Below are 17,125 nucleotides of genomic sequence, written 5' to 3'. Positions count from 1 at the left end.
GCATGATGAGGCAGCTTTGTGTGCACACAGTCTTTGTGTACAAAAAAAGACTGTTAGAGGCTAAAATGAGGCCTCAGCAGTCCGACTTAGTCAAATGAAGGAAAAAAGCTTTGAGGAACGACATCAAGGAAACTTTTAAGAGGAAACAAAAAGAGGTAGCTTAATACCAGACACACGTATTTTTGGACGGTATCAACTTCTATCCACTTTCATTTAATGGCCAGTAAGAACAGGAGGAATGATAACTGTAAAAGAATATTTATATAGGCAATTTAATTGTGTTTTACTTTGACCACGCATGTCGTACATCACTTCACATTTGTAACTTGTAACTGGGGTATCACCCTGCCAACCTAAACAACTCCTGACACCACAGGCAGCGTTATATAGTACACATATAATCTTTTTTCTGAACTATAAAACATATGATCAGCATTAAATGACATCACTCGTCCCAATAAACATCATCAAACAAAACATATTCGTATCTCAATATGTGCTCCAATACACTTGAATACCCTTGAATTATAAGTATAGGCAATACTTGAAATGCCAAAATAAGAAATGCCAAAACAAAACTTTACAGTCAAAAAAATGACCCCCCAGAAAATGTTCAAGGGACTTTACACTCAGTGCTGACCCGGTACTGGTGTGGCACAGCTTACTCAGTCTGTCCTCTTAGCAGTTCAAAATAACCTTATAAAAAAAATTCCCATTCCTGCCAGTGATGTGTACTTTTTCAGCTCAAAAAGCACAAAAACACTTTGAGTTGGGTGAAATGTGTGCAGTTTCGTCCCATAGCTGGTTTGTGGAGGAAGGAAGTGGTGGAAATTGAACCTTGTGTGATAATCTGATAACATGATGGTATTTCGACATTAAATTTGTAGGTATAGTCAAGCGCTTCACGAAGCAGGAAACTACACGTGTGGAGCTTTGGTAACCATTTATACTTAACAGCTTTAACACACGTTTACAGCCAGACAACATGCGGGAAATCCTGCTCAAACTCTTCTCCTGGTAGTCTAAAAGGGATTTTATGTAATACTTATTTACTCATTGATGTGCACCGTAGAAAACAAAAACTCCCAGTTTGCCAGTGAAGGAATGTAACTGAGTACATTTACTTAAGTACTCTACTTTAATACAGTTTTTGGATACTCGTATTTTACTTGAATGTTTCCCTTTTCTGCAACTTTATACTTGTAATCCACTACATTTTGGATACAAATACCCATGTACTTACACTACATTTATTTGATAACTTTAGTTACAAGTCACTTTGCAGATTACATTCTTCAACCAGGGAAAGAAGCACATATTTTAATAAATCAGATTTTTTTTAAATTTTTTTTTTAAAAACCCTGTTTCTGCAAAATACAGAATCCAATAATCAACCAGGCTCATAATCGGTCAACCCACAATTTACAGTATACATACATATGCATCATTTTACTTTTACCCTAAACATTTGATACTTAACTACATTTAATAACAGATACTGTAAGACTTTTACTCAAGTACCAATACCAAGTATGACTTTTGGGTAATTTTTTTCAACATTGAACTTTGTGCATTTTGTTGCATAACTGGTGAGTCAAACAAGGAGAAGGAAGAAAGTGGATGAAACTGACCCACGTGTACTCGAAAATCCAAATACCGGATGTGTTCAAGCTCCTCGTGAAGCTGTGAATGAACTCTTTCGGAGCTTTCTTAATACTTTAAGTCAACTACATACTCATATACTCTACTTAAAAGTAAAAGTAAGAGAGTCTTTCATTCCAAAAATAGACTCTGGAGTGAGACAGAGAGAAGGCAGCAGCATATCAAAGGGATGCCAGAACGTGCTGCATTTTAAAAGACGTTCAGCGTGTTTCCTCATCACACATCAGATCAAATGCAGTGTGAAAAAGCCCCTGTCATATTTGTTAGGGTGTTAAACTCTGACCGTGGCCTATAAACGTGGGAAATCACAAACCGCCCACAACAAACATGAATGTGTCAGCGAGGGGCCGCACCACAGACCCATTTCTTTATGTGTCACCGAAATGCCTTCAAATCTCATCCAAAAAAACATTTTTAAACAATTTTCTTCAACTTTCACTCCAGGGTGAAAAGAGGGCGATGATTAGATCTGCGTCGGACTAAGTGAAAGTGCATTTGGGTTTCATTAATCCATTAAAGGTTTCACACCAGTTGTTGTTTGGCACTCGTCAGTTTCACCCCACGTGTAATACGCTCTGCGATATCTACAAGTGGCGCCACCTACACCACAGCCTCCTCCCTCCTCTCTGTCAAACCACAGCTCTCTGTAGAAAGAAAAAGTCCATCTCATCTTCACTACAAGCCGTGTAAAAGGGAAAACCCTGTCAACCTGTCATGTCTCTCAGAGAGAAGCAGCATACGAATTTGGACACTGCGAGTGCAACACACACTGGGTGAGTCAAGATTTAGTGAGTGAGTTCAGTTCCTGTCTTTAACGTGTGTCAGAATATTGTTTTATGTTCCTGTGATACCTCTGAGACGACTAGGTTTTTTTTTAGGCTTTCACTCGGGGGGGTCTGTGGATCATTGCTGTTAAGAGAAAACTGTTGAGATGTTTATATTCCAAAATGATGCATGAAGTATGAAAGGGGAAGACCCGTGATCAGAGACAGGATTTTTATCTTTCTCTTTTCTTATCAAATGATGCAAATTTCAGTATTTCTAGAGTATTCAGAGGAAATAATGAAATGTTTCGGTGCAACTGACCAAAACACATGATGCCAGTTTTGACTCTCTTGAGCATCAGTTTTCCTGTTTCCATATAAAAAAATGTGATGTGCCATTCATATCGGTGCAGAGGACCAGATTTAATGGGGGCTGATGGGATATTGTTTGTATTTAATGACTGATTGACTGCATTTGGAGTAATGAACCTATCAGGGCTTACAGGACACTGAGTACAAGTGAGGATGTGATTTAGAATCAGATGCTGTTACATGCAGGATGCTTCATGCCACTGTAGGGCTGCAACTGACTGATTCATCTGCAGATCCTTATAATTTAAGAAGTGAATTACTTATATGAATAACTGAATATCTAAATAGTTCATCAATATTGTTTACCAACAGCTCTAGGCCACGATGAATGCAGCTGTTGAAAGTGAGTAGGTATACAGTTTTTTGTTTTTTTTTTCAAAACAGTTAGTTTAGTTGAATGTGTCAGCAGACATAATAATAATCTGAGTGACAGCATGGTCATTGTGTAACTCTGCCATGCTGTTAACCTGAAATGTGTTGCACCCACTCATGCATCATATACAGTGGAATGCAAAGTATGCCACTGGAAATCACCCAGACGCCATTCTAACAATCTTGTTTAAAGGTCTGAGGTTTGATTGACGGACCCCTGACACACAATGTAGGGTCAGTGGTATTTCAGCAATCATTGATCAAGTTTCACTCTATGTCACTACAAACAAACAGCCGAACCACAAACTTGTCACTGACATGCCACTCTGTGCAGGACACAAAAAAAAAACCAACAACCTCCCACTGAGGTGAAATCCCAGCCTGGTGGCTCTGAGCTAAGGGTACATACCCACAATGCAACGTGTGAAGCGCAGCCAATCTGGGATTTACATTTGGTCCTGTAGTTGAGTGTAAACGCTTATTTTAGAGTTTCAGGTTAAAGCACAGTGTTATTTTTATTACAACCTGAGTCATATTTCATATTTGACCTACAGAGTTTTGACGATTATTCCTCTGAGTCATGTTAATATTTCATTTAACAAACAGAGACGAAAAGCCACAGAGACTCCGGACTCGATCAAGAAGAGCGACACGAGCAGTCAGACAGGTCTCCTCAGGTTTTTTTTTCATTCTCCCATACCTCCTTTGTTGTTTAGATGATGTTTTATACTTGAGATTCAATGGCAAGCTTTCTAACTGTCTGACCACATGGTATGTTGCCTGTGGTGAAAGAAGAGTGTAGTTCGTTTACATGATTAGAAGTACTAATTATCATTATTATGATTATTAATAATTCACTCTCCTCAGATGAATGACAAAAACTCAAGTGTCTGTGTTTGTGTCTGACAGAATGGAGGGTCAGTCGAGGTCGTCTCATAAGTACCTGCTGCTGCAGGTGTGGTGTGGTCTCCTCACTGTGGCCATGGTGGTTATGGCTGCGTTTCTCACTTCAATCAAGCCAAAGTCAACTGAGGTCAGTACGTCTGCTACAGGAAGAGAGAACTCTGACTGCCTGTACAGCAGTTCAGTCGGAACAGTTTTGCACGACTGCATCGGGCACCACATCCCTGCATGACACTCTCATGTAGCTCATACATGTCACATGAATGAACAACTTGTGCTTTTTGGAAGTGAATGCCAACGTGTGAGCCACTGAGATGACAAAGTAATGGAAAGGACGATGAAGATGATAGAGAATGATGGTTTGTTTTCTGTCTTTTTAAGGATGCAGTCTCGACGCTGAAGCCGGACGTCAGTCCGACAGGTACGCTGATTACGTGTCGACCTTTCACTGTGTGCACTTCAAACGAAGCCTTTTAGAGTAACCTTGTATTCAGTGTTGTAAGAAGAACCCATACTTGGGTAAAAGTAAAGATATCATCTTAAAATATTACTTTGGTAAAAGTGAGTCACCCATATGAATAGAACTTGAGGAAAATCGGATATGAAATGTACTTAAGCATCGAAACAAGATGTCATACTCAGTGATTGAATGTCACAAAGTACATTTACTCAACTGTACTTCAGTATTATTTTGAGGTTTGAGTATTCTCATTTTCTTTATACTTTCGCTCCACTACATTTCACACTGCACCTCGCCCCAGGCAGGCTAAGGAAGCTGTTAGCCCTGTTAGGCTGACCCCGACTTTTGCCTCGGGCTTGCTGGCTCTGCTCCAGAGCAGGCGTAAGCCCCAACTTTGTGGGGTTATGCCGAGAAAATCAACTAAGCCTGCGGCTAAGATGCGCTAAGAGGCAAACAGAGTAGTAGGACAACATTCTTAAATGTTCAGCTAAACTTCAGCGCACCTTTGTGCTTAACCCTGAGCTAGTAAGAGGTGCAGCGTGAATCTCTTTGCTCTGGGCTGAGGGAAACTCCCGGTTCAGAATTTGTGTGTGAAAGCCCTTAAATCTTTACTTTTAGTCAAGTGTGACTTTTAGGCACTGATTATACAAATATTAACATGTGGTTATATACTATATAATTTGGGTCGACTGATTGTCGGAGCCAATATTCAGTAAGTAACTCAAGTTATCACAATTATGTAGTGGAGTAAAAAGTTGCGTTTTTGCCTAGAAAAACTGAAGGTATAAGAGTACCACAAAATTCTACTTTACATTCCATCACATCAACACAGAACCAAGTCATATTTACACTGATGACACTGAAGTTAACTCAAACCTTGTCTTTGGCAGTCAACACTTTGGTGGCTCCCTCAAAGTTGACAGGTAAGTCAGATCTTGTTTTACCACCAACATCCTCAAACCTTTATAAAGAAACGACTCTAAAGTTAAATGTGCTGTGAACATGTCCACACTGATGCGTCGGCAGCTAACCCTCTAAATGATGCTGATTTTCAGGATCCTCTCCCTCGTTCATCCAGCTGCACATGCGTAAGTAAACACTTCCTCTTCTGGTTACTATTTAGATTTATTTTCATCTCCTCTTCCTGTGTGGAAAATCCATGTGATTTACTGATTGTGTGTTTATAAATAAATTATATTGTCATGTTTATTTTAGAGTTTTAGAAAGCTGTAGAGAGCATAGCTACTACTTAATGCTGTCAGTGGTTGTCTTGAGGAGCTCTATGAGCTTGAGGGGAAATCAAAACTGTCAAATAATGAGTGCTTTGGTGAGGAATGTTGCATTTTTAAACCCCCATTCCTCAGCTTTGCATTTCTCACATCCGTTGTTTGTTTATTTCTGTGAAAGAAATCAGTCAGGCATAAATGATGAGATGTCAAGCTGAGATTTCCAATGACAGCATAAACAATTTAAACTTTCCGAAACGTGCAGTCGATGTCAGGTTTTGTCGTCAGTTCCTCAGATTTCAAAGCGCCAAAAAAGACGGAAATGCCACTTTATTGCCCAAGAAGTTTTAATGGACCAAAACACAAGATGTGTTTGGATTATAAGGCCTTATTCTAGTTCTTCACTGATCTCTCTTGCTGTCGTTGTGTTTCTATCGCATAGAAAATGCCGACACCTACAGATCCTCGGTGCAGCAGGTTTAGACGTGTTCTCAGGGAGCTGCTGAAAGTCATTCTGAGAAACGTGGGAAGCCTTTAAGTGAAATAGGGCAGACTGAGGGGAAGTGGTTGTACTTAAGAGTAAATAACAACAAAGTTAACACCCCATTGGAGTTCTTTAAATAAGACATATGATCTTTTTCAGCTTCATCATTTTATTTTGGGTAACTACTAGACTAGGTTTACATTCTTTAATACCTAAAACCACCCAGTCTGCTCTGATTGGTCATCTTGCACATGCCTGAGCCAGCGCTACTATCAACAACCACGTTTTGAAATTAATTCTTCTGTGCCAAACTAGCTCGGCATCAACTGCGCAAAGGCGCGACATGGCGACGTGGTGTGAGTTCATCAAGTCAGGGAACCGGCCCACTGACGAGGCGTTTAGGGAGCAGTGTTTTCTGTGGGACAGAGGAGCTTCTGTCGGAGACTTAACCTTCAAGACCTTTAACATGAAGTGAAGGACAGTAACAACCAAAAAAGCATATAAGGTCGTCTTTAACTGATATTTCTAAGTGAGAAGTTCGGATCGAAGTTTCACATGAAAAACGCGTGAAAAGCCCTGGAAATGTATTTTCGGGATCAGGTTCCTGCCACGTTTGATGGGGTCCTAAATGAATGAAATTAACTTTCTGTAAATATCCCTTTATTATTGTTTTTATCCTAGCTTTATTTAATGGGTTTAAAAGCTGATATCACACATATTACAAATTTGCGCCAAAATGTAAAGTTTTGGGCTTATAATGAGTTTTACTTTATGTTTTTGAGTGTTAACTTCTTCATAAATAATAACTCTTCTTGTTCTTTTTCCGTATATTGTTAATAATAAAGTCATATAGTAAATAGTAGGTAAATAGTTTCATATAGTAGAGAAATTCGAAAAGAGTTTCAAGGGACCTTTGCACATAAAAGTTGTGCTGCTACTGTATCTACTGTCACAGCATGTTTGTCACTCTCTAGCTGAATAACTATCATATCTCAGACATTCACGTAAACTACATTCACAAATAACTCATCTGCATAAACACACAGACAGACTAAACCACTGCCTGAGACAGACAGTACAGCATTGTCATGTTTCCAGTCTCATGCGCTGTGTTCCTCCCACCACATCGCCTTTTTTCCTGTATGAAGTGGGTTCCTAAAAACCTCAACAAACCCGAAGCAGAGCTGTCATGTGGGCTGAGCCAACAGAAGCTATAATTACAGCCCACAGCGACAGACATCGTCGGTTTGCCAGGGGATGCTTAGTCTGTCAAATGGAGGCAAAAATTAGCCATTAATTGAAAGATCAACTTTATCTGTCTTTATTCAACTTGAGATGAAAATGTGAGTGTGGATGTCTCAGAGGGCCCGTGTAGCCTACAGAACCTCAACTTGAGTCAAAGTGGTCTCAAATGTCACTGTCTGAAGCATCATCTGTGAAAGGAAGGTGTTTTTTCAACAGCTGAACAACTAAAGAAGAGTTCATTATTGTACCTACAGATCGAGACTCATGGGAACACTTAGACAGCTGTGACTCCTGCTTCCTCGTCCTGCACAACGACTCCATCCACTGCAAGAAGGACGGCCTCTACTTCATCTACAGCCAGGTCACCTTCAGCGAACTCACCGTGAGTCCCCCGCCCAGATCTGTGATCTTGATAAGAAACGCCAGGCCTGGCCGGCGTCTTAAGAAACTGGTGGAGGGGAGCTTCTCACACAAACAGGAGGGATCTGTGTGGGTGGCCAAGATTGTCAAGCTCAGTGAGGGAGACAGTTTCAGTATAAATATCACAGGTGATTTTCTAAGACAGAGCACATTCTGGGGTGCCTTTCAGCTTCATTAGCGCTGCAGGCTACAAGGATCTGTTACCATACAAGAAGGAAATGTTTGGGGTTGTTGGACTGATATGTCATCAGTAGTTCTGTATGAAAGTGTTTCATCACCTGTATTTTGTTCCAATATTTGTTTAAAAGGTCCAATTCAAATCTAATAAAATTAGATTTATGAATAATCACTAAATCCCTGTGATTTTTAGTATAATTGGAAATAACGTCAGCGGTGGAATGTAACTAAGTACATTTACTCAAATACTGTACTGAAGCATACATTTCTACTACTTTTTACTTACACTTAACTACAGTTTGGAGGGGATATATTGTACTTTTATTCCCCCACATTTACTTGACAACTTTAGTTACTAGTTGCTTTGCTTATTACTTATGTCGTCTGTTTTTAAAATTATCTAGAGTGTTTTATCCGCAGTGAGAGAAGAAAAATGCTGATTTCGATCGTCAGAAAAAAACTGATCATAATAATTTGTCAACTCGAACATACGGCACACACGGACATGTTAGTATACGTAATCTCCTTTTACTTGTACTTTTGAAATGTAAGTATATTTAAGTATATTATATATTATAATATATTATTATTATATATTATTTATTAAACAAAATAAAACATGACTTTCACTTTCACCAGAGTAATATTCTAACACCTTGTGTTATTATCTCTTACTTTAGCTCAAGTGTTTTGCGTACTTTTTACAACGCTGCATAAAAATGAGTTAAAGGTCCAAATTATAAGAATTCCCTCCTCATTAAATACTGATGCTTTGGGACTGTGGGTCGGGTAGGCCACCATCTAACAATTCTTATAAATTGGACCTTTAACTCAATTTTATGCCAATAACAATGAAAACCACAGGGATGAAGTGGCGTTCAGAGTGAATAAATCTAATTTCATGCAGGGCAGTTGAGTCTTTTAACAATCTTTGTGGTCAACACGGAACACTAAAATGGTTAAAGCTCCATCCGGTTTCTGTGAGGACTGAAACATTTTAATGAGGTCAAATGTTCACATCCTATTGACTTATACAACAAAGAAAAACATAAATCCAACCTCAACTGAGTCTCGACCATCAGGTGTGCCAGCTGGTTCTGACTCTGATCGTGTGGCGTTTGGAGAAGTTGTAAATGTTTAAGCTAATTCTAAATGAATGTAAACTGTAACTGTGTGCGGCACAAATACGTTTGTTTCCACTGCTGTGTTCTTGTGTAATTTATGGAATAGTGGTTTGATGTCAAAGAGGGAAGTGGGATGAAAGACTCATAAAGACTATTTGAAAGCCATTGACTCCTTCACATTTTATCTCCACTGTGATCTGCCAGCTGACCACAGGGGGGTGCCACCTTCCGCCACATTAGAGGTAACATTACAGACTGCATGCACTGTGTATCAGACTCACTATTGGTGTAGATCACATTACACAGCCTGCTGACAAATTATAATGATTAAACAAAACAGAGACATTCCACAGATGCCCGACAAACCTCAAGACTACTGTCAGAAACTCCAGCCGATACAAACCATGTGGCTCATCTTACTGGTCTTCTGATGACACTGTACACACACACAGTAGGAGAAGCAAGTGCAGAACAGGAAGCCACATATTTGGTGCAATATCCGTCACACCGCCTCCCCTTTACAATACATCCACAGACATATTGAACTGAGAAACGCTCTCAGCTCAAACTCCTTGGAGGCAGCTCGGTTCCTCTAATGAAATGACTGTTGATACTATTCTCAGGCTCACTGGCAGGCCTGCTTTTCTGTCTGCATGTCTGACCTTAGCGCCGTGGTCTGTCAAACTGAACACTAATTAAGCCGGTGATTTGTCGCCGCGTCGAAATAAACCACAGCAGCCTCTTGTATATTAGTGGATGTGTGGAACATTTAGACCACTTTGAAACAGCTCATAAGCCCAGAAGCCCATTTAAGTTTTGAATTTTTAATGCAAGTAAACTGCTAAAATGCCCAAACTTGTGCTCATACCCTAAATTTATCAAGAGTCTTCATGCCAGCAGCTGCTCTTTGAGGCTTTTTTCGTAGGCACAGTTGAGCTTTCAGCTAAAAGATAACATCAGCACGCTAGCGTGGGCTGTGTCCAAAATGAGTCCTTCTTGATTATACAGTGTGGGGATAGACCGATTACCGGGGCTGATCTTCAACATTTTTCCCTGTTATTTCTATCTGTGTTTTTCTTTTTTGTCCATCTGCAGATGAGAATGTTCTGCTTTGGCTCTGATACAGTATTCTCTTTCTGTCTGTGTTCACCACTCTTGAAATAGACGTTTAACTGTTCATTAAGTAGACCTGAAGTTAACTCATATATACACTACCAGTGGGCTACACGTATTTTAAAAAAAAAATCATATTTTCTAGCACAAATCATGAGCAAGAGACAAAGTACAGGTATAAGTATAAACCTGTCTGTATACTTGTCAGTACAAACTGATTAAACCTAAGTACAATCTTGCTATGCTTATCTCTGATAAATACATAAAAAGTCAACTGAGAGCATACTCTGTTATTTGTAGTTCAGAACACAGTAAGTACACTAAAAGCACACTTGAAAAAATGTATTCTGTTATGAGGGAGAGGACCCTCTGTGGATATGAAAAGCTCCGTCTAAGGTAACAAAAGCACAGCGATTCTTAAATTCAGGTGATTATAAACTAATGAAAACAAAATTACGAACACACACTACACACTTGACCTTTAACTCGAAGGGGCTGATGGAAATTAGTTTTGCCGGTCCTTAACGTGTTGAGCAAATCAAATTTGCACTTGAGATAGCGCTGTGGAAAAGTTTGGGGCTCACCAAAGTGATTAGAATTTTTCAAGGGGACACGAATGTCAAGACAAAATCTAGAGGCAATCCGTTCAACAGCTGTCAGGACATTTTACTAAAACAAGAAATCACCGCCGTGGCGGCGCGACCAGAAAAGTCAGCGGAGGAGAAAAACAAAGTCAGTAAATTCATCCTCGCGGAACAATCAGTGCATGTTTGAACATTACGCAGCAATCCATCTGATAGCTGTTGAGATATTTTACCCTAGAGCCCCAGAGCCACGCCTCTAACTAGCTAAAAAAGGCTTCAAGTGCTAATTCAAATCCTAACGCAATGCTGTAAAGCGCCCGTGAACACACACTCATGCAGCACAGAGGCTGATGTAATATCTCAGACACACTCTAATCGCTGTAAATGTCATTCACCCACTTTGTTAGAAATACTTTATAAATAGGACTGACTTGACTTTATGTGATGTGGCAAACACTCTCTTTGTGTGGGGGTTGACCTTCCCTTCACCTTATCGGCGTTCACACAACCTGCGGACAGCCGGGACACTTACAGATCGGGGTGTAGAGAAAGCAGGTGGCATGACATCACCTCCACCAGGTAGCCTGCTCACTTCCTCACACATTCTCTGCAACACTTAGTCCTTTGTTCTGTCGGGCCTTTGTAGTTCTGTAGGGAGTGTTTGTCAGCCTTGTCATTTCTGTCTGACTTCTTCGACGGGGCACTGACGACATTTGGAGTTGGAGTTTCTCGGCTGCGTCTAGAAATACGTTTGCCAGCCGCTTTAAAGAAATCTTCCCAAAGAAATCCACAGCCCAGCAGCACCGGACGACTTAAACAAAGTGTCCACAGAGACAGAGACGGTCTCTTTTCACTCAACACGCCACAATCCACTCACATATTGCCAATAAAAAGTGATTAATCATTGTTAATTGATACAAATTCTTACATAGAGGCCTTTTAAGCTTTGCTCAACACTTTATCCCTCAAGCAAAACAAAATATACTTTTTAGAAGGTGCAAATGTTGTTGTTGTTGAAGTGCGTACTGTTCTGTTACTTGTGTAGCAGGAATATTTCACTGTATAAACAGACCACTACAAGTCTTACATTCACAAGTGTAATCAATCAATCGAACAGATTTTATTTACACACCAAGCAATAAAGAAAAACATTAGGCCTACTTAAGAACTGAGGAAGCGTTATCTAAAGTAAAAATACATAAGAAAATGCCATCTTTGAATTAAATACAGAGGAAAAACACTGTCATCAATAAAGTACATCAGCTAAAAAAAAATGCTATAATTGCAAAAATGCATAAAGTAGAGTCACGACGTCTGAGCCCACCAGTCAAAACAGCTCCAGTTTTTAAGAATGCATCATATTGAATGAGGTCATCCTGTTTTGTCTGTGAAAAATCCTCATGTGCATGGTCACTCAAACCGAATGAACTCAGCTTCATTCCACCGCTGCGTGTTTGTTCAAGTCATAAACTACCGTATGTTTGCTTTGTTACGCAGTGTGCCAATCCAGAGAAGGAGCTATTTTTAGGAGCAAAAGCTTCATGTAAATATCTTTATCAAAAAGTACAGGAGAGAGTTCTCTCTATAATCCCACAGGGAAACTACAGCATCACTGCAGCCAAGTCAGACAGCACAGAAACAAATACATTTACAAACGGGCAAATATTATACAGACAACTAAAAATACAGTTTTATTTGAAAACGGCCATGCACGTCACCACGATGACTCAAATATGAAGCATCACTGTCTCATCTTAGCGGTGTAGTGATGCTAAAGGTCAGGATACATTAGCTTTCGTGCTAAAAAACGCTAAAAATGACACTTCCTTATTTGTCACTTACACTTCCTGCCTCATTGCATGTCACCGTTACATGATATGAGCTGCCTTGAATATGTGTAATTATGTGTTTTTATTGGATGCAATAATACAAAAAAGGGAGAGAAACATCTATTATCACTTCCTCTGTCTTGCCAGCGATGTCAAACGCCTGACTTTATGTCATGTGGACACGATGAACTTCCTGTAAATATTCGTTGGTTATTTCATTCTATCTCTGGTCACATGTGAGCGCTCATGTTGAACGCACAGCTCATCATGTGATTGTGGCGCGCGTCTGAGGAAAAAGCACGACAGCTGGCCTTGAAGGAAAAAGCTTTTTAAAAATGAAGGTTCGTTCTCAGATCACGTTCAACCGTTGCACCATTTGCAAAAACAAAATCAACAAATCAACAGGCAAAGGTCAAACTGTCCAGACAAGACACGTGTAGGAGGACTCTACTGACAAACGTTACCTTTATAAAATGCAGGAATTGATACCCTGAAGATTAGAGAAGTGGTCCCATGGCTGGAAAGTAAAATACGAATCCCCGTCAAGTGGGAAAATTTGAGAACAATGTTTTTCAGCCTCCCTTGAGAAAATACAAGCTGGGATGCCCTTTAGGAAGGCACCTTGCACGCAACTTCTGCTTAAAGGCCGACCGTAGATGTGAAACAGAGGAAGAGAGAAAGTCCTCAAAGACCAAAGGTGAGTAAATTCTGCTGTGGATATGTCACTCTTCAAGCCTCTCCGGTCGCAGTGGCTGCGTCTGTCCCAAGCAGCCTGGACAGATTTGCATCAGCAAGTTGAAGTCGGCGGTTATCCACAATTATGGTTATCAAGCTCCCTTTCTGACCCGTGTTGTTATTTTAAAGCTGCTCAAATCCATATTCTAATATATCGCTTATTGTGAAAAAACGTTAGGACACTGTGTAAAACATAAACAAAACTGAATGTGATAATTTCCTAATCCTTTTCTGATATATACTCCATTGAAAACTGCACAAAGACAACATATTTCATGTTTTACCTAATGTATGCTTATGTGTGAAGTTGATGCCAGCAACACGTTTCAAACAGGTTCTCTGGTAACTGTTAACGGCGTCATGAAATACTTAAACACACGATAGCATGAAGGATATAACAACACGGTACTCAGGAGTGATTCGCAAAACCGGTCAGTAAACAAACAATGATTGCTGTCCATTTTTTTTATGTCACAGCGTCACAATTATTTTTGAATCTGGTTGTATGAACAATGAATGAGTAATGTGCTTACGTCACTGGTTGTTCCTCTCAGCCCTGCCCAGCATTTTAGCAACATCAGCTCCACCAACAATGTTGTGTTGTCACCTGTGTCAGCTTGCTTTTTTTGTTGATTTGTCAGCAGGATTAAACGAAAACTACCGAGTGGATCTTCGCGAAAATACGATTGAGGATGGGTCTCGGCCCAGAATAGACCCCGTCGACTTCAGATAAAGGGACGAATCCAAGATTGTGTTTCTTTGAATTTTTTGTTAAATCAACATTATGTTGAAACTTCCGATTTGCGTAACAGTTTCCGAGAGCAACACCACTGTCATAAATACAAATCCCAGGTCTGGAACAATTTGCCAGACATAATGTAGGTGTGAACCACAAACAAAACTCATGACGTCATAACAGTGTTGTGTGTTGAAAACTTGTATGCTGAAGTAAACATGTTTGTAACGCTGTGATCCTGCCCACTCACTGAAGTTAAGTCAAGTGATATGGGGGCGTAGAGCAGGGAGACAGAGACACATTCACCCTATCACAAGACACTGTACCATCAACACGAATTTGAAGCTGTTATTTTAAGGTGAAAAAGTTACGTAATGTTCCTTTAATTTCACAGGGAATAATGCACGGATCTTGTTGACACAATCAGATGTGTTTAGGTGATTTAATGCGGATGCTAGACCTGGTGAGTTTAAATTATGGTTGATGAGTGATAGAGGGCTGTCTAGTCTGATATTAGATTAGACTTGATTAAATCAAAGGGCTTTGGTGGAGGTATGCACTCTACCTACTGCCATTCAACAAGTCTTCCAAACTGACCTTCTGAAAGGCACGTGGAAAAAGCATTTCCTGATCCGAAGCCATGATCACAATGGAGGACATCCTTTGTCCGACAAAACCTTTTACAAATCACTGTTGAAACTGAATGAAACTAAATCCATTTTATAATCTGCTTTGGTTATGGTTTGATGAGGTTTTGGCACAAAAACACCTTTGTAAGGTTGAGGGAAACATTGTGGTTTGGATTAAAATTACTACTTTGGTAAGGTCCGAGGACTTTTGTTGGTATGGTTACAAAAATAAACACGTGGTTAAGGTTGCAATAACCTCGGAGGGCTTTGTCATATAAGCATGTGTTGTTTTGAAGCGTTTGCTGGAATGACTGATTCTGCTGTTTTCCCTGGGAGGACAGTCTTACAACCCCTAACTTTGCTTTTTTGACTATTGTCACTGCTCTCATCAGCCGTTCCAGCTGTTTTTTTTTAACAAAAAAGCTCCGATAAACTCACTGTACACGACTTGGCCAGCATTCAACAGTGAGAGACTGTCAATGTAAATCCACCTGCAAGGTCAAAAATATGGTATTATATACTTTAGGTTAAATAATGAAAACATAGATCCTGGGTAATCAGGTTTTGGAAACCACATAAGGACCCATTCAGAATAAAGATTTCTGTATTACAGTTCAGGGTCTTGTAGGTGGATTCAGTTTCGTCTGGCTCACTTTGGATTATCTGATATTTCACAGAGGTTTACACTGGCTGTCCTCGATAGCTGATGACATTGGTAAAAAATTATATTGGGAATATGACAGAATAAGAATTAGAACATTTTGAGAGTATAGGCTACAAACAAGTGTGAGGATTATTATATACATATCTTTAGTTTAGGGCATTTTTTTTTGTTTTTGCTGATGCAGATTAGAAAACGGTTGAAAGTAATGTCAGACTGTCAGAGACAGAAAGGAAAAGATGGGGTCTATCTAACCAAAGTGTTGCATTTACAATCTCAGGAAATATCTAACTTTGTGTGTAGAATATTTATATTGTAAAAGACATCAGAAGGTATGGTTATTATATCCAGTTATCATCACTACGTATTGAACTATTCTGTAAGTTATTCTGAGCTGCAGTGATGCAATAAGAGCTTAAAAGCATCGACCCACAAAAATCCTGTCACTTTATTTTAAACTCTTTTATCCCTGATAGAATTATGATACTGTATTTCCCATTGGACAGATTGGCCAGGCTGTTGGAGTGTTTTGGTTGCCGTGGTGATATACCACAGTTAGAAAGCTGAGACGCGGGTCAAAGAAGCCCGACCACTGGTTGTGAAAAACAGAGGATGGAGCTTCTGGGTCTGAAAAGTGAAGCCAATGCAGAAGTGCTCTAAACAAGCATGATTTTCTAAAAGCCAGCAGCAGGGAAATTACCCTACTGCCGGCTCAACTTTTTTCCTAATGAGTTTATGGTCTCAGCACTTCTTTAACCTGTTATCACCAGACTGAACTACGGTACTCAATGCAAAATATGGTCACTTCTGTATCCAAAAACCCAAGATAGCGATGGCCATAATGCCAAAGCCTTCACAGTGGTAGTCCAAAAACCAATGGGGGATTTAAGGGGGGGGGTTTACACTTGGGACAGATGACATTAGCGACCAGCTAAGACACACATGTGTTCCTCAGGAGTTGGCAGAGATGAAATGGATGTTGGACAGAGTCAATATGCTAATATGTATAAGCTAGCTGAAATCCAAAGCCTAAACTCAAAAGATACAAAAGTCCAAAATCCAGGAGTCCAAAGGAAAGCAAAAAAAGACACGAATGTACAGGGAGACAAGTGAGACACACGATTAACCAACAAAGAGTGAGGAGAAAACACAGGGGTTAATACACAGGGAGTGATTTACAAATGCAGCTAAAATGGTGGGAAAACAGACAAAGGGAGGAAGTACCATTCAAGGCCATGAACTACAAAATAAAACAGGAAACAACTTAACTAAAAAACTCAGACCACGACAATCAGTATCTGTCAAAGGATCATAGTGGTTTTTTAGGCCACAACTTTTTTTTTATCGCTATAATATTGTTTCTCTTCAGGATAAGATAACAAAGTTGAGATCTGTGCAAATCACTGAATAGATCCGACAGGACAAGGTGCTAAAACATTTTGTAACTAATCCCATAGATGAGTCAGATTATCTTCACATTATTCCGAGATAAGATTGAAAGTGAGAGCACCTACTGTTAGTATTGATCCCGCATTGTACAGAGAAACTGTGTGGGTGCACAGCTACAGCAAGCACTATGTAAAAGTTGAAGCAGGAAGTGAGTCATTGACAGATGTCAGCTGTGATCAA

At 39.8% G+C, this 17,125-nt stretch overlaps 1 protein-coding gene across 1 annotated transcript; it reads left to right on the top strand.

The window, feature by feature from the left end:
• Window positions 1-2,355: 2,355 nt before the first annotated feature.
• lta (lymphotoxin alpha (TNF superfamily, member 1)) lies at window positions 2,356-8,656 on the top strand. Its single transcript, XM_030394537.1, has 8 exons — window positions 2,356-2,435; window positions 3,111-3,141; window positions 3,777-3,837; window positions 4,080-4,203; window positions 4,455-4,494; window positions 5,424-5,456; window positions 5,589-5,621; window positions 7,743-8,656. Exons 2-8 carry the CDS (start codon window positions 3,123-3,125, stop codon window positions 8,084-8,086), a joined length of 654 nt encoding a protein of 217 aa, XP_030250397.1. The 5' UTR covers window positions 2,356-2,435; window positions 3,111-3,122; the 3' UTR covers window positions 8,087-8,656.
• The last annotated feature ends 8,469 nt before the right edge of the window (window positions 8,657-17,125 follow it).

Source organism: Sparus aurata, chromosome 17 (genome assembly GCF_900880675.1).
Source record: "Sparus aurata chromosome 17, fSpaAur1.1, whole genome shotgun sequence".
NCBI classification, from domain to species: domain Eukaryota; kingdom Metazoa; phylum Chordata; class Actinopteri; order Spariformes; family Sparidae; genus Sparus; species Sparus aurata.
The sequence above is the reverse complement of the archived record's forward strand: the minus strand, read 5'-3'. Positions and strand labels throughout refer to the sequence as shown.

Excerpts from the sequence above, each read along its gene's own strand:
- lta (XM_030394537.1), top strand. Across the intron at positions 3,838-4,079 it reads CGACACGAGCAGTCAGACAG|AATGGAGGGTCAGTCGAGGT; the intron begins GTCTCCTCAGGT and ends TGTGTCTGACAG. Across the intron at positions 5,622-7,742 it reads GTTCATCCAGCTGCACATGC|ATCGAGACTCATGGGAACAC; the intron begins GTAAGTAAACAC and ends TTGTACCTACAG.